Here is a 22981-nt window from a genome sequence, read left to right on the forward strand (position 1 = left end):
CCTCTAGGAGCATAAACATGTGTTAAAGTGTCCTCTAGGAGCATAAACATGTGTTAAAGTGTCCTCTAGGAGCATAAACGTGTGTTAAAGTGTCCTCTAGGAGCATAAACGTGTGCTAAAGTGTCCTCTAGGAGCATAAACATGTGTTAAAGTGTCCTCTAGGAGCATAAACATGTGTTAAAGTGTCCTCTAGGAGCATAAACGTGTGTTAAATGTGCCATTTTCTGTGCCACCTAGCCTGTTGCCTAGCAATGGAATTCCATATAAAGTGTCTGTAGAGTAATTTTCTTTCTTTATTGAATTTCATCCAGTAGATTAATGTCGTTATGATTCACACTCCACTTCAGAAGGTGGCGGTAATGTGCACTGGAGCAAACCGCCCTAATAATAAACGTAGAAGAAGAAGCAGACTCCAGACCAGTAAAGCGCACTTTGCCAACCGCCGTATTAAAAATCGAAGAAGAAGAAGAAGTTTCCCGCGCTCTGCAGCCTCTTGTTGACGTCACAGAGAGGAACACCATGGTTTCGGTGAATGCGGAGCTGAAAGTGTCTGTCAGTCCTAACCACGGTACGTCCGTCCTTCTGTTTCTGTCAGAGCAGTGTGGCAAACATGGAGCTGAAGGTGTTTAACAGTGACGAGCTTTTAACTAACTTTAGAGACGGTTAAACACGTCCATTCTTCCGTTACTAACCTCCTTTAACACTGGTGTAACGGGTTAACTGGTGACCGTGTTAACAAGTGACTCTCAGGATACATTATGAGGTTAACACGTCTTCTGTTTATGCTCCTAGAGGACACTTTAACACACGTTTATGTTCCTAGAGGACACTTTAACACACGTTTATGCTCCTAGAGGACACTTTAACACACGTTTATGCTCCTAGAGGACACTTTAACACACGTTTATGCTCCTAGAGGACACTTTAACACACGTTTATGCTCCTAGAGGACACTTTAACACACGTTTATGCTCCTAGAGGACACTTTAGCACACGTTTATGCGAGGACACTTTAGCACACGTTTATGCTCCTAGAGGACACTTTAGCACACGTTTATGCTCCTAGAGGACACTTTAACACACGTTTATGCTCCTAGAGGACACTTTAACACACGTTTATGCTCCTAGAGGACACTTTAACACATGTTTATGCTCCTAGAGGACACTTTAACACACGTTTATGCTCCTAGGACACTTTAGCACACGTTTAGGCTCCTAGAGGACACTTTAGCACACGTTGGTATATTTATTCATTTGTTTGTTCTGGGGCTTAATAAATGTCAAACCTTGTTCTTTTCTATTCTTCCAGCGGTTCACATCCCGTCACCATGACGATGAGCCCGGACCAGGAGGCCCTGATTGGCCGTGTGTTTGAATCCTACCTGTCGGAGCATCATCACGGGGACATTCTCCGTCTGACCGCAGACTCCGATGAAGAGACCCATCGCCCTGTGCTCGTTAATGCCATGACTCTGTTTGAAGCCAACATGGAGGTAATGTCAACACACACACACACACACACACACATACACATACACATACACACACACACACACACCCCTGTTAGGTTCTTCTTCGCTGCTTCAGACAGTCCACGTGGATGTAGCGGCGTTGTGTCGTGCTGATCTTAATACTGAGTGGCGTGCTGCGCGGTGACATCCGTATCAGCACTTTTTAATTTGGACAATAACAAGTTCAAAGATAATAACGACACTAAACTCCTGACAGTTGTCATGGTTTCTCCAGTTCACACAGAGAAGTGTGTGTTTGTGTCTAACCCTCGGCGTCTCTGCTGTGCCGCAGGTCGGAGACTATTTCAACGCCTATCCGAACGACGTCCTGGCTTTGTTTGATAAAGTATTACACAGAGCGGCGCTGGAGTTAACGCAGACGGCCTCTCCCCAGCAGCCTGCAGGACAAAGACCACCAGAGACAATGAGACACACGCTTCATGCTCGCATCACAGGTGAGACGCCATTTTGGATCTCTGACTGTCACCCCCACCCCCTTGAATGTCAGGTTAATTTTATATGATTGTGTTTTCAAATCCAACAGGAGTCATTTAAGGGCGCCCTCCCACTGTTCCTCCGTCCCGTGCCCCAGCATGTGTCACGGCTAAAGTCTGGTTCCTTTGACCAGTGTGAGTGCAACCGTACCACGTCTAGGAGCGGCACGCTTGCCGTCCACGGCCCGTTTGGGAGAGGTGGGCTTTAGTAAAGCACGTTTGCACGTGTACGAGCACGAGCGTGCGCACGTGTACGAGCACGAGGCCTACGGCGGTTCTGAGGTCATTTCCTGTGCGCCTGTTGGGACGTAGAAAAAAGAAGGAGGGACCATGCGCGGACATTTCAAACAATGGCGGTGAAAGGTTCACGTTGGTGTGATGCGGAGGTGGAGTGTTTACTGCAGATTTGGTCGATGAAAAGATTCAAAAACAGTCGACAAGACGCACAAAAACTCAGAGGTCTACGGAAAGATCTGGAAACAAAGCCACGCATCGCCATGACGTCATCAATGCGTGTGACGTGTTACGGCGTGATGACGTATAGGCAGCAAGAAGCATTCTCCGAGGCCCAGGTAGTGTGAGTACAAACGGGCCTGGAGGGGGGGACAAGGACCCTAAAGCACGGGGCACGGGACGGAGGCACGCTGGGAGGGCGCCCTGAGGATCCTTTCCTCTAGAACAGCGCTGTCCTTTCAGTAAACAAACTAAACAGCCTCATGTTTTTATCTGAGTGTAAATTCTGTCTCTACATGGTCGCGTGTGCAGGTAGATGACAGTTTCACCCGCCAATCACAAAAGTTACCCGCGTGTGGAGACAGATACTGTGTGTGAGACGCCCTTTTGCTCTCTGTTTCCTTTGAAAGGAACTAAATCCACACACACACACACACACGCAGAAAAGCAGCAGCTACACGGACAACAACGCTCTCATAGTCTGGCTGACTGACGTTTTCCTCTGCAGCTACTCTAAAGACTGAAGATGGGAGCCTAAAGATTCCTTTGTGAAGTCCATTTCTGGGCTCAACTGAATCTGTGTCTGTGACGTGTGTGGTGACTGACTCTGGTTCCTGTGCCCAGGTCTGCCCGTGTGTCCGGAGCTGACCAGGGACACCATTCCCAGGTCCAGAGACGTAGGACACTTCCTGTCCGTCACTGGTACGGTCATACGCACCAGTGCTGCCAAGGTAACAGCCTTTCACCTCCTCCTCATCATTTAGCAGCAGCTGCCGGTTTGAAAGTGGAGTAAACTCCTTGTTACATGGCACAACGTTTGCATTTAATCACGATCACATGACGGACGAAGAGTTTGAAAAGGTTTTCAGATTAAAAGACAGGAAACACTCACACGACTGCACTATGCTGAGTAAATCACAGGCGTCAATGTGTGACACGCCTGAGCCCAGTGGCTGCACACCTTTGAGGGTCCTTCTCCACCTCTCTCAGGTCCTGGAGTACGAGCGGGATTACATGTGCGCTAAGTGCCGTCACGTCTTCACGGTGCGGGCGGATTTTGACCAGTTCTACACCTTCGTCCCCCCGGCGGCGTGTCCGAACCCGGACGGCTGTAATTCATATAAGTTCAGCTGTCTGTCCGGAGGGTCGGAGCCGGCCGCCTGCAGGGACTTCCAGGAGATCAAGATTCAAGAGCAGGTACGTGTTGTTGTTGTTTTCCTGTTTCAAAAGTTCATCTGCGGAGCGTCTGTGGGTCCTTTTGCTCCATGTAACACACAACCCCCCCCCCCCCCACCACAGGTGCAGAGGCTCGCCGTGGGCAGTATTCCTCGCTCCATGGTGGTTGTTCTGGAGGACGACCTCGTTGACACTTGTAAATCTGGTAAGAACTGCAAATAGCAAAGATACCTCCCAAAAACACAGATCTAGGCCTGATGGCAGGGTGCAGGGCCCTGCTCACGCTGCAGCTCTCCTAGGAGACGACGTGACGGTGTACGGCGTGATGTGTCAGCGCTGGAAGCCCTTTGCTGACGGCGCTCGCTGTGATGTGGAGCTGGTCCTCAAAGCCAACAACATGGAAGTGAACAACCAGCAGGCGGCGGCCGCTCTGCTCATGAAGGACGTTCAGAGAGAGTTTGAAGAGTTCTGGGAGAGCTACCAACATGATCCCGTAGCCGGTGTGTGTGAGAGCCTCCGAACACAAACACTCTGCTGTTCTTATGCTTGAGTTGATGCTTCTGAACGTTCCCCTCGCTCTCTCTGTAGGAAGGAACCAGATCCTGCTGAGCCTGTGCCCGCAGGTGTTTGGCATGTACGTGGTCAAACTGGCGGTGGCTATGGTGTTGGCTGGAGGGGTGCAGAGAGTAGATTCTTCTGGAACCAAGATCAGGGGTATGTCTCTAGTTTCTTATGTGTTTATATTAAGGAACTGGAAGAATTCTTTTATTTCTTATCCTTCTGTTATTACAAAACACAATTTTACTTGTTTATAGCATCAATCTCTTTTAACATGATTGAAAAAGTGAAATAATCATTTTCAACATGAATGTGTGTTCATAGAAAGATGTAATTGAGCTCAGCTGTGAGCTGCTGCAAAAGCTTAAACGTGCTTTAATTTGATGTTAGAAAATGTGACTGAACCCTGTGTGTAATGTCGCGGTGCAGGCAGCACAGGTTCAGAGGATTCTCAGGTATTTAATCACCACTGAGCCCCGGGCTGAGCACCAGGGTCACAGCACACCTGAAGGTACAACACACCTTAAAGCATGCAAATCTGGCAGATGGAGTTGACGCTCACGCCCCTCCCCCTCTCCCACCGAGCTTCTCCCTCCCTCCCATCCAGTGCTCGTCAGTGCACGTGCACCAGATTCCTGCTCTGTGGCGTTTGCACAACAGGATGAACCGGATTATTTCTGTTGTTCTGGGATTCAAACCAGGAACCCTCTTGCTGTGAAGCGACAGTGCTGACCACCACTCCACCGTGCCGCCCGCTTCAGTGAATATGATCAAGCTAATGTTACCCACTGCGACTTTAACATTAACAAAACTTATCAAAAGAACTGTTTTCAGGTGTGCTGTTTTGGGAAACCCTGGTTCTCTGTAATCCTTCCTCCTGTCCTCCAGGTGAGTGCCACATGCTGATGGTCGGGGACCCCGGCACAGGGAAGTCTCAGTTCCTGAAGTACGCCGCTAAGATCATGCCTCGCTCCGTCCTCACAGCTGGAATTGGATCAACAAGTGCAGGTAGGTGGTGTTCTCCGTCTGCCCGTCTGGGTTAAAGGAGCGTGTTGCCTCAGAGCTTATAACTACACATGCGTGTATATCTCAGCGTCTGTGTAACCGGACGAACTGTTGTTGAAGGACTGACGGTGGCAGCGGTGAAAGATGGCGGTGACTGGCACCTGGAGGCCGGAGCGCTGGTCCTGTCAGACGGCGGTTTGTGCTGCATCGATGAATTCAACAGCATCAAGGAACACGACCGCATCAGCATCCATGAAGCTATGGAGCAGCAGTCGATAAGTGTGGCCAAAGCTGGGTAGGACAAGCACACACACGCATACACACGCACACACACACGCACACACGCATACACACACATACACACGCATACACACGCACGCACACACACGCATACACACACATACACACGCATACACACGCATACACACACACACACACGCTCACACACACACGCATACACACACACACACACGCATACACACACACACACACGCACACATACACACACACACACGCATACACACGCACACACACACATACACACACGCACACACACACACACGCACACACACACACGCACACGCTCAGGGAGCCCGGTCTGAACGGGGTCCTGCAGCGATAAGGACCACGGTGCTAATGTTAGTGAGCGAGCTAGTTTGGAAAGACACGGCTTTTCTACCGCGAACAAATGTTTGGCGCCACCATCAGCAGCTCTGAGAGTTTGATTTCAGACGCTTTGAAACAGGATCCACCTGCGGTCGCTCCGTTTTTTGCGTTTTCATGATGAATCTATAAAATCTACCAAGGATTCTTGTTGTGAGTCATCACGTTTACTCTGTTTCTGTCCCCCCTCCTCTCCGGACAGCATGGTGTGTAAGCTGAACACTCGCACCACCATCCTGGCAGCGACCAACCCTAAAGGCCAGTACGACCCCAACGAGCCTCTGTCCGTGAACGTGGCCCTGGCCAGCCCTTTGCTGAGTCGGTTCGACCTGGTTCTGGTTCTGCTGGACACCAGGAACGCTGAGTGGGACCGCATCATCTCCTCTTTTATCCTGGAGGACAGAGGTAGAGGATTTTCTTTAAGCAAAACCACTGATGTAAGAAAAAGAGGGTGATACGGGGCTCCAGACTGTGTCCAAATGGTTGGTTTGTGACCTAAATGTGAGAGAGTGCGGCCAGATGTCTCCGCACATCAGTAAGAGTCTAAACAGCAACAGAGCGACAGAAGAGACAAACAACAGGTCACAGGGTTCATTCAGCTGCTGGAAATCCCTGAAAAGTGCTTGAACTTTGGATAAAATGCTTGAAATGTTTCACAAACAGCTACAGAATAGAAGTGTAAATGGCTTTCGTTTCCTTCTGGTGTTAAAAAACACACTTTTAATTGTTTTCAGCTCACAGCGTCTCTTTTGGGTTTGAATCCAGCTTCACTCTGAATGTGTGGTATATTTTTAACATGGTGCCGTCGCTTCTGTTCCACCTTCTAATAAAAAAGAGACGCTGAGTTTGAAACGGCACGTCGTCGTTTCTGCATTTTAATCTCTGTCTTAGTGAAAAGAGTCCGTCTGGAGCCCTGTGGTGTTGATGATCTATCACAGTTACGTACGCTGGGATGAACCTTTTATGTTTTAAAAATGACCTTTTATGTGTTTAATCCCTTTATTTAAATATATTTAAATCCTCCCAGGAGGAGATGGACTCTTAGTGAGAGCACGATGTAAACGCCTGTGTTGTGATTTAACATCGTCCGTATGAGATGAATTCACTGATTCCCTTCCTGATGAACCCGTGGTCGTCCCGTCCTCAGGGCTGCCTGCAGAGAGTCCCAGTCTGTGGTCCATGGAGAAGCTCAAGGCGTACTTCAGTGTGATCAGACGGCTGCAGCCGCAGGTGTCTGAGGACGCCAACAGCATCCTGTCATGGTACTACCAGCTGCAGAGACGCAGCGGCAGCCGCAACGCCGCCCGCACCACCATCCGCATGCTGGAGAGTCTGAGCCGCCTGGCTGAAGGTGAGGGACAGATATAGACCGATACAGATAAGAACACAGATATAGACCGATACAGATAAGAACACAGATATAGACCGATACAGATAAAAACACAGATATAGACCGATACAGATGCACCTAAAAACACAGATATAGACCGATACAGATAAAAACACAGATATAGACCGATACAGATAAAAACACAGATATAGACCGATACAGATGCACCTAAAAACACAGATATAGGCCGATACAGATGCACCTAAAAACACAGATATAGACCGATACAGATGCACCTAAAAACACAGATATAGACCGATACAGATGCACCTAAAAACACAGATATAGACCGATACAGATAAAAACACAGATATAGACCGATACAGATAAAAACACAGATATAGACCGATACAGATAAAAACACAGATATAGACCGATACAGATAAAAACACAGATATAGACCGATACAGATAAAAACACAGATATAGACCGATACAGATGCACCTAAAAACACAGATATAGACCGATACAGATAAAAACACAGATATAGACCGATACAGATGCACCTAAAAACACAGATATAGACCGATACAGACGCACCTAAAAACACAGATATAGACCGATACAGATAAAAACACAGATATAGACCGATACAGATGCACCTAAAAACACAGATATAGACCGATACAGATAAAAACACAGATATAGACCGATACAGATAAAAACACAGATATAGACCGATACAGATGCACCTAAAAACACAGATATAGACCGATACAGATGCACCTAAAACACAGATATAGACCGATACAGATAAAAACACAGATATAGACCGATACAGATAAAAACACAGATATAGACCGATACAGATAAAAACACAGATATAGACCGATACAGATGCACCTAAAAACACAGATATAGACCGATACAGATAAAAACACAGATATAGACCGATACAGATGCACCTAAAAACACAGATATAGACCGATACAGACGCACCTAAAAACACAGATATAGACCGATACAGATAAAAACACAGATATAGACCGATACAGATGCACCTAAAAACACAGATATAGACCGATACAGATAAAAACACAGATATAGACCGATACAGATAAAAACACAGATATAGACCGATACAGATAAAAACACAGATATAGGCCGATACAGAATAAACCGTAGCACTCACTCAGAACTGTCCTTGTCACCTTCCAGCCCACGCCCGGCTCATGTACAGGGAGACGGTGACCGTAGAGGACGCCGTCATGGCCGTCTCTGTCATGGAGTGCTCCATGCAGGTGAGGAGGAGGTTTTACAGTTGACAAAGACGAGGAGCTGTGCTGTAAAATATACGGGGCTCCTACGCAGTCTGGAAAAGTCTGGAATGTCATTTGAGTCATTTCCAACTCTGAGTCTTTTAGATGTAAATGCAAAGTCCTGTGAAATGAATGGTGGCCTCCTCTTTTAGGGTGGCGCCCTGCTGGGAAACGTGAACACGTTACTCACGTCCTTCCCCGATGACCCCGGTCAACAGTATCAACTTCAGTGTCAGACGCTGCTGGAAGGACTGAACCTGCCGCTGCTGCTTCACAAAGAGATGGACAGGTGAGGAACATTTACTCAGTCAAGACATCACAAAGATGTGTCCTCTAGGAGACTAAACGTGTGTTAAAGTGTCCTCTAGGAGCATAAACGTGTGTTAAAGTGTCCTCTAGGAGCATAAACGTGTGTTAATGTGTCCTCTAGGAGCATAAACGTGTGTTAATGTGTCCTCTAGGAGCATAAATGTGTGTTAAAGTGTCCTCTAGGAGCATAAACGTGTGTTAAAGTGTCCTCTAGGAGCATAACCGTGTGTTAATGTGTCCTCTAGGAGCATAAACGTGTGTTAAAGTGTCCTCTAGGAGCCTAAACGTGTGCTAAAGTGTCCTCTAGGAGCATAAACGTGTGCTAAAGTGTCCTCTAGGAGCATAAACGTGTCCTCAAGGAGCATAAACATGTGCTAAAGTGTCCTCTAGGAGCATAAACGTGTGTTAAAGTGTCCTCTAGGAGCATAAACGTGTGTTAATGTGTCCTCTTGGAGCATAAACGTGTGTTAAAGTGTCGTCTAGGAGCATAAACGTGTGCTAAAGTGTCCTCTAGGAGCATAAACGTGTGTTAAAGTGTCCTCTAGGAGCATAAACATGTGTTAAAGTGTCCTCTAGGAGCATAAACGTGTGCTAAAGTGTCCTCTAGGAGCATAAACGTGTGCTAAAGTGTCCTCTAGGAACATAAACGTGTGTTAAAGTGTCCTCTAGGAGCATAAACGTGTGCTAAAGTGTCCTCTAGGAGCATAACCGTGTGTTAATGTGTCCTCTAGGAGCATAAACGTGTGTTAAAGTGTCCTCTAGGAGCCTAAAAGTGTGCTAAAGTGTCCTCTAGGAGCATAAATGTGTGTTAAAGTGTCCTCTAGGAGCATAAACGTGTGCTAAAGTGTCCTCTAGGAGCATAAACGTGTGCTAAAGTGTCCTCTAGGAGCATAAACGTGTGTTAAAGTGTCCTCTAGGAGCATAAACGTGTGCTAAAGTGTCCTCTAGGAGCATAAACGTGTGTTAAAGTGTCCTCTAGGAGCATAAACGTGTGTTAAAGTGTCCTCTAGGAGCATAACCGTGTGTTAATGTGTCCTCTAGGAGCATAAACGTGTGTTAAAGTGTCCTCTAGGAGCATAAATCAAAGGTATAATTCTTTGTTCCTCAGACTGAAGAGGATCAGCTCCCAGTCTGACCAACACTCGCTCAGAGACTCACGCAGCCCTGACGTCAGCAGGAACCAGGGCGCTGTGACGCTGGAGACTGGGTTGGACTGGTTCCACTCCATCGCTCCGTCGCTGTCTGCAGACGCCGCGGCCGCGGCTCAAGAGAACCAGAACAGAAAACCTTCAGACTGTCAAAGTCAGGAGGACGTTTCAGCTGCTGGAACAAACACGTCTGCTTCACAAGAAGAAAACAGAAAAAGTCTCAGAACACAGTCTGAGCGACGGGGAGATGAAAACCCCCCGGAGTCATCGGGCCGTGTGATCCAGAAAGTCTCCAAGAGTCTGAGGGACAGAAGAAGAAGGAAGGAGCTGAGTCATCATCATCATCAGCGGCGTGACGAGGACGGAGAGACGGCGGCGTCAGGGAAAGACGTGGCTGATGTTTCAGACGCAGCTCCAGAGTCGCACAGCTGCAGCCTCGCGCAGACAAACCCGTCCTCCGGCAAAGAGCGTCGATCTGCGGAGGAAGAGGAGACTGGGACAGAAGCTGAGACGGCGAAAGAACTGCACGCAAAGCTGTGCGGGTTTACGTTCCAGCCGAGGAAGAGGAAAGCTTTAGTCCACGGCGTCAACGCCAGCGCCGAGCTCCCGTCCGCAGAGCTGGAGAAGGAGGGTGAAGGTGCAGACGATCAGCGTCCAGAGCAGAGAACCAGAGGAGACGCAGACCGCTCTACCACAGCGCCGCGTCACCACGGCGAGTCCATCGTGGCGTCCTCCACCCTGGCTAAACTCTCCAGGTTCTCCTTCAGCGTCACGGCCGAGCCCACGGCCGCGGCTCGGAGCAAAGAGGACGAGGATCCGCCTCAAAGTGACGCGGCTGAACGCTCGAGAGCATCAGTGAGAACGATCCTGAGTGGAGTCACCGTGGGCACGGAGCTCACGCCGGGGCAGGAGCGCCGACCTGGGGCAGGGTCGCACCGCGGGGACGGAGTCCAGACGCCGAGTCCCGATCAACTCCCCGCCAACGTGAAGAAGAGGAAGTGCTTTGAGCTCGGGTCCAAGGCTCCGTCTCTGTTCGGCTGTGATGACGTCAGTACCGAGGTTCTGGACACGGACTGGGACCAGGAGGTGTCAAAGAGAGCGCAGCGGTGAATCACGCAGAGGGACGACACATCAACGTCTGTTTCCTGCTGTCGTCGCAGTGAAAATGGGTTTTTCTGCTTCCTCTTTGACCTGAAAGGCTGAAGCTCAGCTGCAGATCATCGTCGTCACACGGCTTCAAACGGAGCTGGAAACCTTTAAAACCACTTCAGTTTGGTGTTTTCAGGGTTTGAAGGTGAGTTTATGGGACGGCATGTGTGCTGTCACAGCGGCAGGAATCAAACCTGGACACGTTTGAAGTGTTTAAGTGAACGAACTAAAGGTCTGCAGCACAGAAAAGAAGAAGATTTCCAGATTTAAAAGAGTAAAATCAGCATTTTCTGACTCTTTCTGCATCAAAAATGACTTTTGACGATGAACAGACGAACAGAACAGATGATTATGTTTATGTGGAGTTGGTTTCCTCTCATTCATCGTCCTGTGGAACGTCTCCAAACATCATGTTGTTGTTGTTGTTGTTGTTTAAAGGACAGTTGCGTCTCATTTAATGTGCAATAATAACTTTACTGAACACTGAGGATTGTTCTGGATGTAAGTATGGAGGTAACCACAGCAGTGAGGAGCTGGAAACGACCGGAAATGCACCTGAAAATGCTCAGAAAGTGCTTTAATTTAAATGTGGAAAAGATGAATGAACCGCGTTATAATATTAATAATATTAATAACAATAAGCTTTATTCTTAGAGCAGCTTTCACACATGAAACTCAGCCCAGAGCAAAGAAACCACAAGTGAACACAACACAGGGATATAAACGGCACATTTATATTCCTGTGTATATACATATGTGCCACATTATGAAGATAAGATAAAATAATAAAATTCATCTTCACATGAATGAGATCTTCTTGAAAATACAATAAAAAAGGAGTCAGGGTTAAAAACAGATGATAGAATTAAAGTTCAGTTACTTTTAATCGGTGAAATCTTCCAGAATCTTCGGATGTTTGATGGTTAAACAGTGAAAAGATCAAACTTTTCTCATAACAATCAACAACTCTACATTTATTGTGTTGCGCTCTAAAGCCGTGGTTCATCATCTAAGGATCATATTCTTTTACCTTTGTTATGAGTTAATGTCTGTTAGTGTTGTTTCATTGCTCTGACTGAAGTTCAAACGCTTCAGGTTCATATTTCCAGTGCATTTTTAGGGATTTGCAGCTTTATACATTTCAGTGCAAGGTTTTTTTTGAGGAAAGTGCTTTTTTCAAGTAATTCCACTTTAAATAACGCTTTTATAATTTCTTAGAAAGTTTAAGATCAGATTCAAATGTTTAAAACGTCTTTTTCAGAAACGACAAACAAAAACTTTACAAACATCTGCAAAATCCAGCGAGCGTTTAAAGACGGTTCATCACAGACACACAGACACACACACACACACACACACACACATACACAGAGACACACTCACACACAGACACACACAGACACACACACACACAGAGACACACACTCACACACACACACAGAGACACACACACAGAGACACACACACACACACACAGACACACAGAGACACACACACAAACACACACACACACACAGAGACACACTCACACACACACAGAGACACACACACACACACACACAGAGACACACACACACACATATAACTCAAAGGTAACAGCAGATGGTTTATTAAGATTTTTAATTTCAGTTTTACAAAAAGACAAAAGGCCGATATCCAAACAGACGTTGAGTTTTGAATTTTCATTGGACGTTGAAGAGTTTCACACACGTTCAGTCTTGATCAGGAAACATGTCACTGTCACTGTTCGAGCCTCGTGTTCCTGTAGTTTGACCAGAGCTGAGTTTTTGACCTTTGACCTCTTTATTGATGAAAAAGAGTCAAACTGAGCAAAGAGCTGATCCTGATCCTTCACATGTTCGGACCTTGGTTCTGTTTGGTTTGGACCCTGGAACTCTTATTTTGAAAGGGTGTTACGTAGGTCTGAATCTCCCTGTCGACGGCCCGTCAGCACAGAGCGGCTCCCTCTGAGGCGTGGTTGGGTTTGTCGGGGCTGAACGTCTCTGAGCCGCTGCTCCTGCGTTTCCTCTCCTTCACCTTTGAGAGCATCAGGTGGAACATCTCGGTGATGTTGAGGAGCACGGAGAGGACGGACATGGACATCATGAAGACGATGAAGACGCTTTTCTCTGTGGGGCGACTGATGAAGCACTCCACCGGGCTCTGACACGGGTAGTGGGGGTACGTGATCTTATGGGGCATGAATACGAAGCCGTAGAGGAAATACTGGCCCACCACGAACGCCGTCTCCAGCAGGACCTTGAACAGCAGCTGCAGCATGTAGCTGGCCAGTAGCCTGCCCTTCAGCTGCACTCTGCCGTGCTCGTCGGAGTACTTGGGAGCTTTAACCGCCCCGTTCTTACCCAGCTTCTGCTCCAGGCGTCTCCTCAGCTTGTTCTCTTTGCGAATCACCAGCAGCACGTGGCCCAAGTACATGAGCGTGGGGGTGGAGACGAAGAGGATCTGCAGGACCCAGAAGCGCGTGTGGGACATGGGGAAGGAGCGGTCGTAGCAGGCGTTCTTGCAGCCGGGGCTTTTGGTGTTGCAGTTCATGTTCGCGTGTTCGTCTCCCCAGATCTTATCCACGCCGGCGGCGAGGATGAAGATCCTGAAGAGGAACAGGACGCTCATCCACACCTTCCCCACGATGGTGGAGTGGGACTGCACCTTGTCCAGCAAGTCCGACAGGAAAGACCACTCGCCCATGATGAAGCCTGAGAGAGAGAGAGAAGACGGAGCGTCAGGAGCACGGCGACCACAGAGCAGCGTCCCTGAGGCAGGTCAGCGTGAGCCGAGCAAGCCCCGCCCACACAGATGCAAAACCAGCACAAAAAGATGCAAAATGACTAAAAATAGATGCATATATATATATTCATAATCCTAAATGTTATAAATCTGTGACATGGCGTTGAGTTGAGTGAACTCTGGACAGAGACTCTGTGGGTTCCTGGAGACGCACGCCCGAGTTTTCAGCTTTATTAAGAGTTTCATGTTTAATGTGCTTATTAATCAGTTTCTTTCACAACTTCCTAGAAGTGAAACCGGAGCAGCCGGTCTCAGTGTGAGTCGACACTCGCTCAGTGTAACAGTGAAAGCTTCATTTGGGTCGTTTACGGCTCGGCTCGTATGTTTTTTTTATCCCAAATTAAAACTTCTTAATTCACACTGAAACTAAACTCTCACTGTGGCGCCTCCGTAAAAAGACGACACGTTTATCAGTGTTTGTGCTGCGACGACGCAGCTTTTCTGTTTCTATGCAAAAAAGATCAGGAACACTGAAAGAACGCCGGACCAAAAACTGACGGACCGGAAGTCGACAAAACCGAGTCAAAACCAAAACGAAGCTAAACTAAGCTAAAACCGAGTCGAAGCACCGTTACGTGGCCGATGTTAGCCGACAGAAGGTGGCGGTGAGGGTTGGGCCTGAGACCCGCTCAGTTCGGATCAGAGGCGCGGTGGTTTGGCGTCGTGCGTCCTCAGAGACGAGCGTGGACCCGACGGCGTCGTGTGAGACCCCCAGTGGACAAACGTGAAACAGCAGCTACTTTGATTAAAAAGTTCATGTTCATGTTTTTTTTTGACACTTTGTGAAGTCGCCCTGCGGCCGGATTGGACCCTCTGAGGGGCCGGTTCAGGCCCACGGGCCGCGTGTTTGACAGCCCTGCTTTGACCTGAAGATGAACGAGTGAGAGAGTTCATGAGACGATGGAACGACTCAAACAGAACGACACGATTCAAACAAATGATAAAGATTTAAACCTTTTCTGCAGCTGTGTTCATAATATCTGATATTTAGCGTCGTTGCTCTCAGACGTCTCCATCACGAGTCTCACACTTTAATGACTTCATTTATTAATATTCCATAAATCTGTTCCTACCTCCGCTGGTTCAGTCGCTCCTCTGGTGCCGGGCTTCTCTCACTTCCCTTCTTCTTCTTCTTCTTCTTATAATTCAGGCTGACGTTGCAACACGCTCCCTTCCCCTGGAGTCACGGTCCACGCCCTCCCTCCCTGACGTGACCGCGTCCCTGACGTGTGGAGATGTTGCATGGAGACGTGACACTGACCACAACAGCAACACACAGCTGTTCAGGGAACAACCCTCCCTCCCTCCTCCGAAGGTCACGTACCCTCCATCAGCGCGCTGAGGTCAACGCGGCTCCACGGCCTAAAAAGACCAGAAGGTTCTGCTTCAGGGTTCCTTCAGACCCGAGCTGAAGCCTGGTTTAGTTTAAGACGCCAGCAGTTCTCAGGACTTTAAAAGTGGCTGATTTCAGTGTCTGGTGTGAAACTGTGTCCAAACATGGAGCAGATTCAAAAACGGTCCAGAGGAAAGATTTCCAGAAGGTTCAGGGACGAGGACGGGCAGACCGAGGGCCCGGCTCCTGCTGCGGTGTTCAGGTGCTCAGCCGTGGATCATGACCACAAACACACGTCTGAGGTCCGGCACACAGGAAACAGATCAGGAGCAAAGAAAGGATCCAAACAGAAGGATTTTTATAAAAGGTCCTTGAGGCCGCGGGTTCGACTCTGACCTGCCTCCCTTTGCTGCACGTCTCCCCCTCTCTCTCTCACCCCATTTCCTGTCTGTCCTACAAAATAAAGGTTCGAAAAACTTGAATTTTCTGCGTTAACAGTCAAAAAAACTGTCTCTGTGGATTATTTGATGAGTGTTTTCACAGAAAAGGACCCTGGGAGGATTTTACGCCTCAGCTCCAGCCTTTAGCAACGATTCTCTTCCACATTTCTGCACATGAGCGTTTCCCATAAACTGTGCGTGTGTGATCACACGTGTGCAGCCTGGGAGCAGGTGAGTGGATCCAGAGGGAGGGAGGTCAGACATGAGAGTAAAGCGTGGTGTCATGTCTCCTTTACAGGAACTGGGTGTGATGAAACCTCTTCATCGACTCATCACAAAGATCATGAGTTGGAGTGAAAGGAGAAGCTGCGGACGCCCAAACCCGGACGCCTCGCCACTATTTAAGGCTCCTCCTGGACGCGCTGCTCTCTGATGGTCGAGCGTCTGAAGACTGACGGGTGAGTGAGCGCCGTCTGATGTGTCTGCTCCTAGAGGAGCCTTTAACACACGTTTATACTCCTAGAGGACACTTTAACACACGTTTATGCTCCTAGAGGACACTTTAACACACGTTTATGCTCCTAGAGGACACTTTAGCACACGTTTATGCTCCTAGAGGACACTTTAACACATGTTTATGTTCCTAGAGGACACTTTAACACACGTTTATGCTCCTAGAGGACACTATAACACACGTTTATGCTCCTAGAGGACACTTTAACACACGTTTATGCTCCTAGAGGACACTTTAACACACGTTTATGCTCCTAGAGGACACTTTAGCACACGCTTATGCTCCTAGAGGACACTTTAATACACGTTTATGCTCCTAGAGGACACTCTAACACACGTTTATGCTCCTAGAGGACACTTTAGCACACGTTTATGCTCCTAGAGGACACTTTAGCACACGCTTATGCTCCTAGAGGACACTTTAATACACGTTTATGCTCCTAGAGGACACTTTAACACACGTTTATGCTCCTAGAGGACACTTTAACACACGTTTATGCTCCTAGAGGACACTTTAACACACGTTTATGCTCCTAGAGGACACTTTAACACACGTTTATGCTCCTAGAGGACACTTTAGCACACGTTTATGCTCCTAGAGGACACTTTTGCACACGTTTATGCTCCTAGAGGACACTTTAACACACGTTTATGCTCCTAGAGGACACTTTAACACACGTTTATGCTCCTAGAGGACACTTTAGCACACCTTTATGCTCCTAGAGGACACTTTAGCACACGTTTATGCTCCTAGAGGACACATTATCATGGAAGAGTAGAATCTCTTTGCAGGTACAGTCTCATTAATGCCAGTGTGACATCCTTGTGTCCTGCAGACATGGGGGACTGGTCGTACATGTCCTCACTGCTGGACAAAGTCCAGTCCCACTCCACGGTGGTGGGGAAGATCTGGATGAGCGTCCTCTTCCTCTTCAGGATCTTCGTCCTGGGCGCCGCCGCCGACAAAGTGTGGGGGGACGAAGTGTCTGAGTTCTACTGCGACTCCCTGGAGCCGGGATGTGAACACGCCTGCTACAACTGGATGTTCCCCATATCCTACATCCATTACTGGGTCCTGCAGATCACCTTTGTGTCCACGCCCACGCTGGTCTACCTGGGCCACGCGGTCCACATCATCCACAGAGAGAAGAGGGCGATGGAGAAGCTGCGGGGCGGCAGCGACGGCGCTGTGCTGCAGAGGCCCAGGTACACAGACGACAGGGGGAAGGTGCGGATCACGGGCGTCCTGTTCGGCACCTACATCACCCAGCTGCTCTCCAAGATCCTCCTGGAGGCGGGCTTCACCGTGGGCCAGTTCTTCATCTTCGGCACCTTGTTCATGGAGCCGTATTTCCACTGCACCATGTCTCCACCTTGTGCCCGCTTCACCGGAGCCCAGTGTTACATTTCTCGTCCCACGGAGAAAAACATTTTCATCGTGTTCATGCTCGTGGTGTCGGGCGTCTCTGTGCTGCTCAACATCCTGGAGATCCTCTACCTGCTCTGCCTCAGGAGGAGCCAGCGCAGGAAGCAGCTCCAGGCTCAGCAGCACATCATCGCCTCACAGCAGCGCCCGAACAACCCGGCCTGGGGGGCCACGGGCGGCCCGTACGGAGGAGTCCAGCTGCTGCCTCTGGCTCCTCCGGGGCTGACGGGGCAACGCCACGATGACAACGAGAAAGAGAAGTTCACCTGACACCTGAGGCAGACGTCACACGTTAGGAGGTTTATTCTTATTCTTATTATTGAGATTAAAGTCAAGTTCTGCTGTAAACTCCTCCTCCAGGGTCTTTGTCTGCACTTTAATCCTCAGTAACCATGGAGACAGTTTTTATTAAGGGAGAAATCAGGAGAGATGCTAACAGCCGGACGTGGCTAACAGTGGTTAGCTCGGGGCAGCACGGTGAAGGCATTCAAAGGTCTTTTTTAACCACTAATGCTGCTGAAAATAACAGCAAACCTCTGCAGCAGCATGAGAAGAGTCCTTACACACACACACACACACACACACACACACACACACACACACACACACACACACACACACACACACACACACACACACACACACACACACACACACACACACACACACACACACACACACACACACACACACACATGAGAAGAGTCCCTACACACACAACAAAGCGTCATCAGCGTAGTTAGTGAAGCCAGAGTTTATTAAAGAGTGTTTTAAAGACTTACCTACTGGCCCCTGCACCAGCTCCTCTCATAGTAAAGTCAGGGACTCTTCTCCTGCTGCTGCAGAGCCGTCTTTCTAATAATAAAGTTTATTAAAACACTTTTTTAAAGCGTTATTTGTCATTGAACACATTTATTTATATTTACAGAGAAAGTCGCAAAGATTTTCTCTGTAAATGAAGAAGAAGAAGAGGAAGTTTGTTGCTATCATTTAGTTTCCAGTAATAACGTAAATGACTACAGACTGAAACCAAATCAATATACGGCTGATTTTTATGGATTTATTTTATTTTTGGCACAATTTACAAACTTACATGAAAATAACAAAAATGAGAATCTGCAGGAATAAAACCCAAAGTGCTGATTTAAATCCTCCAAAATAAAACAACTCACAAAGTTTATGAGATTTCAAAATACACACACACACACACTCTCACACACACACACATACACACTCACTCTCACACACACACACACACACACACACTCACACTCTCACACACACACACATACACACTCACTCTCACACACACACACATACACACTCACTCTCACACTCACACACCCTCACTCACTCTCACACTCTCTCACACACACTCACACTCTCTCACACACACACACACACACACACACGTGAATGTGTGTGTGAAGTCCGTCCCATGACTCCAGATGTGACGCCTCTCTCTTTAACGTTGAAGCTTCTCTGTTTTCTTTTCTTTCACTCTTTTATTCTTTTTCTCCTGTTTTTAAAAATGTTTTGTCTTCATGTAAAAACACTTTGAGTTGGTCTGAAAAACGCTCTGTAAATAATAATGTTTGAACTTTAACTTTAACTTTAACTTCCAGTAACATAAAAACCAGGGATCTGACGCTGACGGAGCTTCCTGATTGGACCACACAGGACGATGGGGGCGGGGCTTTGATCAAACAGGAAGTCACTGGGGGCGGGGCTTGGACGAGCGCGCCTTTATTTATTTATTTTTTACTGATTATTATTTTTAATATAAGAGAGTAACTTTAACAAAACAGCGACTGATAATAAAATAAAGTTAAACCTAGTTTTAAACGTTTTAATGCTCCGTAACTTCTTGGCGTCAGCCGGAAGTTGTGGGCCGGAAGTGCCGGGAGGACCCCGGCGGCAGCAGCAGCCGGAAGCGCTGCCTGATGAGAAAGAAGCGGCAGCGGCGGCTCCGGGGGGCGGCGGCAGAGGAGGAGGAGGCTCCGCCGGGCTGAGAACAGCAGTCACCGGAACACCGTTTATGATATGACCCGCTCCGGTGATCACCGGTACCGACGAGCGTGACGGGGACGGGCGTTTCTGCCCTCTACGGGTGCTGAGACGTGTCAAAAAGGTAAACACTGAGGTCGGTAATGAGGTAAACTATGAGGTCAATAATATTCAAGAAGCTTTATTTATCCCGAGGGAAATTATTGTAATAATAATAATAATGAAGTAAACACTGAGGTCAATAATGAGTTAAATCAGAGAAGTTAATCAGAAATAAATCAGATCTTTCCAAAGGTGCTGGTGTTGTTGGACTTTGTCTCACAGAAACAACCGTTAATAAATAAGTTTGATCTTTTTTAGTGGAGTTTGAAACGTGTCTGAAAGTGTGCACGGCTCCGTGAAAGTGTGCACGCCTCCGTGAACGTGTGCACGGCTCCGTGAAAGTGTGCACGGCTCCGTGAACGTGTGCACGGCTCCGTGAACGTGTGTGAACCCGAGTTTCTAAACCACTCGTGTTTCTCTTTCCAGACGAGTGAGATGTTCCACCACAGCCACAGACCTGGTGGAGCCACATCTGTCCCGTGTCCCAGCGCCGTGCTCTGCTCCTGCACCCCCACCGGGTCCCTGACAGGGGCGGGGGCCCCCTCAGTCGGCCTCCACGATGCAAAGTTCGACCTTCACAGGAGTGTGGACGACCTTCACCGGGGTCCCGCGCTGCAGTTGGGTCACAGCATCGACTTGGAGAAGCGTTTCCGTGAGCGCTCCTACTCCGATCTGGGGCGCCGCCCGTGTTCCAGGGGCGTGGCGTGCGTGGGGGGGAGCAGCCCCGTCAGCTGGAGTCGCTATAAGACGGAGCTGTGCCGGCCCTTCGAGGAGAACGGCGCCTGTAAGTACGGAGACAGGTGCCAGTTCGCCCACGGCGCTCCTGAGCTGCGCGACCTGAGCCGTCACCCAAAGTACAAAACGGCGCCGTGCCGCACCTTCCACACGGCCGGGTTCTGCCCGTACGGCCCCCGCTGCCACTTCATCCACAACGCAGAGGAGCGCCGCGGGCCCCTGCCCCTCTCCGCCTCCAGCAGGACGCAGCGGCCGCGGCTGCAGCACAGCTTCAGCTTCGCCGGGTTCCCCAGCTCCGGCCCGCAGGAGCGCCCGACCTCGGTCACGCCTCCGCCCGTCCTCTACGCCGCAGACCAGGCTGAAGAGTGGCAGAGCCCCCTCGCCGACTCTAGACGGGACTTTTCCGGCCTGTTTCGCCCCAGCTTGTGGCTCTCACCCGTGTGTGAACCTCAGGGTCTGACCCCAGGGTCCACCAACTCCCCCCGGACCCCCAGACTCTCCGTCTGAGCCGGGGGACGACAGGAGGCGCCCGGGCAGTCGGAGCGTCCCCTCTGCCGGACGCCTCCCGTCGCCTCCCCATCTCCAGCAGGCTCTCTGTCCCGATGATAGAGGGATGAGATGGAGAGAGAGATGCAGTTGAAGGGAACCCTTCAGCTCCAGAGCCCAAACCCAGACCAGGTCTCTTCCTCTGAACAGGACTTGAACCAGGATCCTTGTGGTGTCCCGGCGCTGCAGCGTGGATGAGATCGTAAAGGAGCTCAGAGATCACGTCATAAAGGGCAGAGTCTGTGCTGTAGAGAGGGTTACACAGCTGTTATTACACACACACACACACACACACACACACACAGAGAGACACACACTCACACACTCACACAGAGACACTCACACACACACACTCTCTCTCTCTCTCTCTCTCACTCTCTCACACACACACACACACACACACACACTCTCACACACACACACACACACACACACACTCTCTCTCTCTCTCACAGTCACACTCACACGCACACACACACACACACTCTCTCTCTCTCTCTCTCACACACACACACACACACACTCTCTCTCTCTCTCTCTCTCACACACACACACACACACTCTCTCTCTCTCTCTCTCTCTCACACACACACACACACACACACTCTCACACACACACACACTCTCTCTCTCTCACACACACACACACACACTCTCTCACACACACACACACTCTCTCTCTCTCTCTCACAGTCACACTCACACGCACACACACACACACACACACACACTCTGCTACAGCTGGTCGTTAGGATTCAAACAGCTCTGATGTTTTGATCATTGGATCTTTTTGAACGAGCTCCTGTTGATCATGATTATTATTATTATTATTATGATGATGTTATTTCATTGCTTCTTTACCTGATTGTATTTTTTGCTCTGAAGCGTTTTTATTTTGTGTTCATCTGTTGATGAAGCAGCAGAATGTGAGAGTCCTATAAAGGTTTTTCTCAGCATGTTTGGAAACTGCACTAAAACGTTTGTAAAGCATCTTTTCCTCCATAAAAAGAAACGTTCAGAGGATCCAGACGTCCGTCCTTCAACTGCACCACTTTAACTCTGAGTGAGACACTCAGAGCAGCTGCAGCGCTGGCATCGAACCGCACAAAGACACCGTCAGTGTTGATCTGCGACTCTGAGTGGTTTCAAAGTGCTGCAGCTTCACATTCTTTGACCCTGTTCACGCCTCCACCTGACAGATTTACCAAACGCTACCTTTCAGGGCGGTTTGAGCTCTTATTTTGAAAAGCTGCACAGAGGAAGCAGCGCTTTGACATGTAAAGTTTGTTGTTATGCCCGTGAACGTGCCTTTAACCCACTCCAGGTTCCACACGTCGTGCCTTTAACCCACTCCAGGTTCCACACGTCGTGCCTTTAACCCACTCCAGGTTCCACACGTCGTGCCTTTAACCCACTCCAGGTTCCACACGTCGTGCCTTTAACCCACTCCAGGTTCCACACGTCGTGCCTTTAACCCACTCCAGGTTCCACACGTCGTGCCTTTAACCCACTCCAGGCTCCACACGTCGTGCCTTTGTGTTGAATGTTCCTGTGAGTCAGAGGAGACGACTGTGACGCTTTAGTTCAGGTTTCACTCTGAAGACTAACGAGTGAAGTTCAAACCAATAAAACGTGTATTTATGTTGAATACGTGATTTCCTGTGAGTTCTTTTTGTGACGCAGCACAAAGCCGACCTGTCTACAGTGCGCCAGACAGAAGCAGTGGATACTAGGCCTCGCTCTGGGATCCACTGCTTCTGTCTGGCTACAGGCCTCGCTCTGGGATCCACTGCTCCTGTCTGCGGTGAGGCTCGCTCTGGGATCCACTGCTCCTGTCTGGCTACAGGCCTCGCTCTGGGATCCACTCCTCCTGTCTGCAGTGAGGCTCGCTCTGGGATCCACTGCTCCTTTCTGGCTACAGGCCTCGCTCTGGTATCCATTGCTCCTGTCTGCAGTGAG

General features: G+C 48.9%; 4 protein-coding genes across 5 annotated transcripts; 3 read left to right on the forward strand and 1 right to left on the reverse strand.

The window, feature by feature from the left end:
* Positions 1–485: 485 nt before the first annotated feature.
* mcm9 (minichromosome maintenance 9 homologous recombination repair factor) lies at positions 486–11076 on the forward strand (the record flags this gene model as incomplete). The annotated part of the gene is made up of 15 exons (XM_083933962.1): positions 486–568; positions 1310–1493; positions 1804–1966; positions 3083–3189; positions 3449–3655; positions 3758–3839; positions 3934–4134; positions 4223–4348; positions 5081–5200; positions 5318–5492; positions 6063–6265; positions 7008–7211; positions 8409–8491; positions 8662–8798; positions 9927–11076. Exons 2-15 carry the CDS (start codon positions 1329–1331, stop codon positions 11074–11076), a joined length of 3123 nt encoding a protein of 1040 aa, XP_083790088.1. The 5' UTR covers positions 486–568; positions 1310–1328.
* Positions 11077–12720: 1644 nt separating this feature from the next.
* LOC310962013 (gap junction Cx32.2 protein-like) lies at positions 12721–15046 on the reverse strand. Its single transcript, XM_083934350.1, has 2 exons — positions 14994–15046; positions 12721–13829 (listed from the first exon to the last, which is right to left on the reverse strand). Exon 2 carries the CDS (start codon positions 13819–13821, stop codon positions 13063–13065), a length of 759 nt encoding a protein of 252 aa, XP_083790476.1. The 5' UTR covers positions 13822–13829; positions 14994–15046; the 3' UTR covers positions 12721–13062.
* Positions 15047–16058: 1012 nt separating this feature from the next.
* On the forward strand, positions 16059–18128 carry LOC310961959 (gap junction Cx32.2 protein-like). The gene is made up of 2 exons (XM_083934274.1): positions 16059–16151; positions 17043–18128. The coding sequence occupies exon 2, from the start codon at positions 17045–17047 to the stop codon at positions 17900–17902; it is 858 nt and encodes a 285-aa protein (XP_083790400.1). The 5' UTR covers positions 16059–16151; positions 17043–17044; the 3' UTR covers positions 17903–18128.
* A 1455-nt stretch (positions 18129–19583) lies between these two features.
* Positions 19584–22605, forward strand: zfp36l1b (zinc finger protein 36, C3H type-like 1b). 2 transcript variants are annotated; one of them, XM_083934519.1, is made up of 2 exons: positions 19584–19775; positions 20168–22605. In XM_083934519.1, the coding sequence occupies exon 2, from the start codon at positions 20177–20179 to the stop codon at positions 20981–20983; it is 807 nt and encodes a 268-aa protein (XP_083790645.1). In that variant the 5' UTR covers positions 19584–19775; positions 20168–20176; the 3' UTR covers positions 20984–22605. The 2 variants fall into 2 exon arrangements, with proteins under 2 accessions (XP_083790645.1, XP_083790644.1); XM_083934518.1 differs by having other exon boundaries at positions 19584–19763.
* The last annotated feature ends 376 nt before the right edge of the window (positions 22606–22981 follow it).

This window comes from Echiichthys vipera (assembly GCF_963691815.1).
Source record: "Echiichthys vipera genome assembly, chromosome: 19".
NCBI lineage: Eukaryota > Metazoa > Chordata > Actinopteri > Perciformes > Trachinidae > Echiichthys > Echiichthys vipera.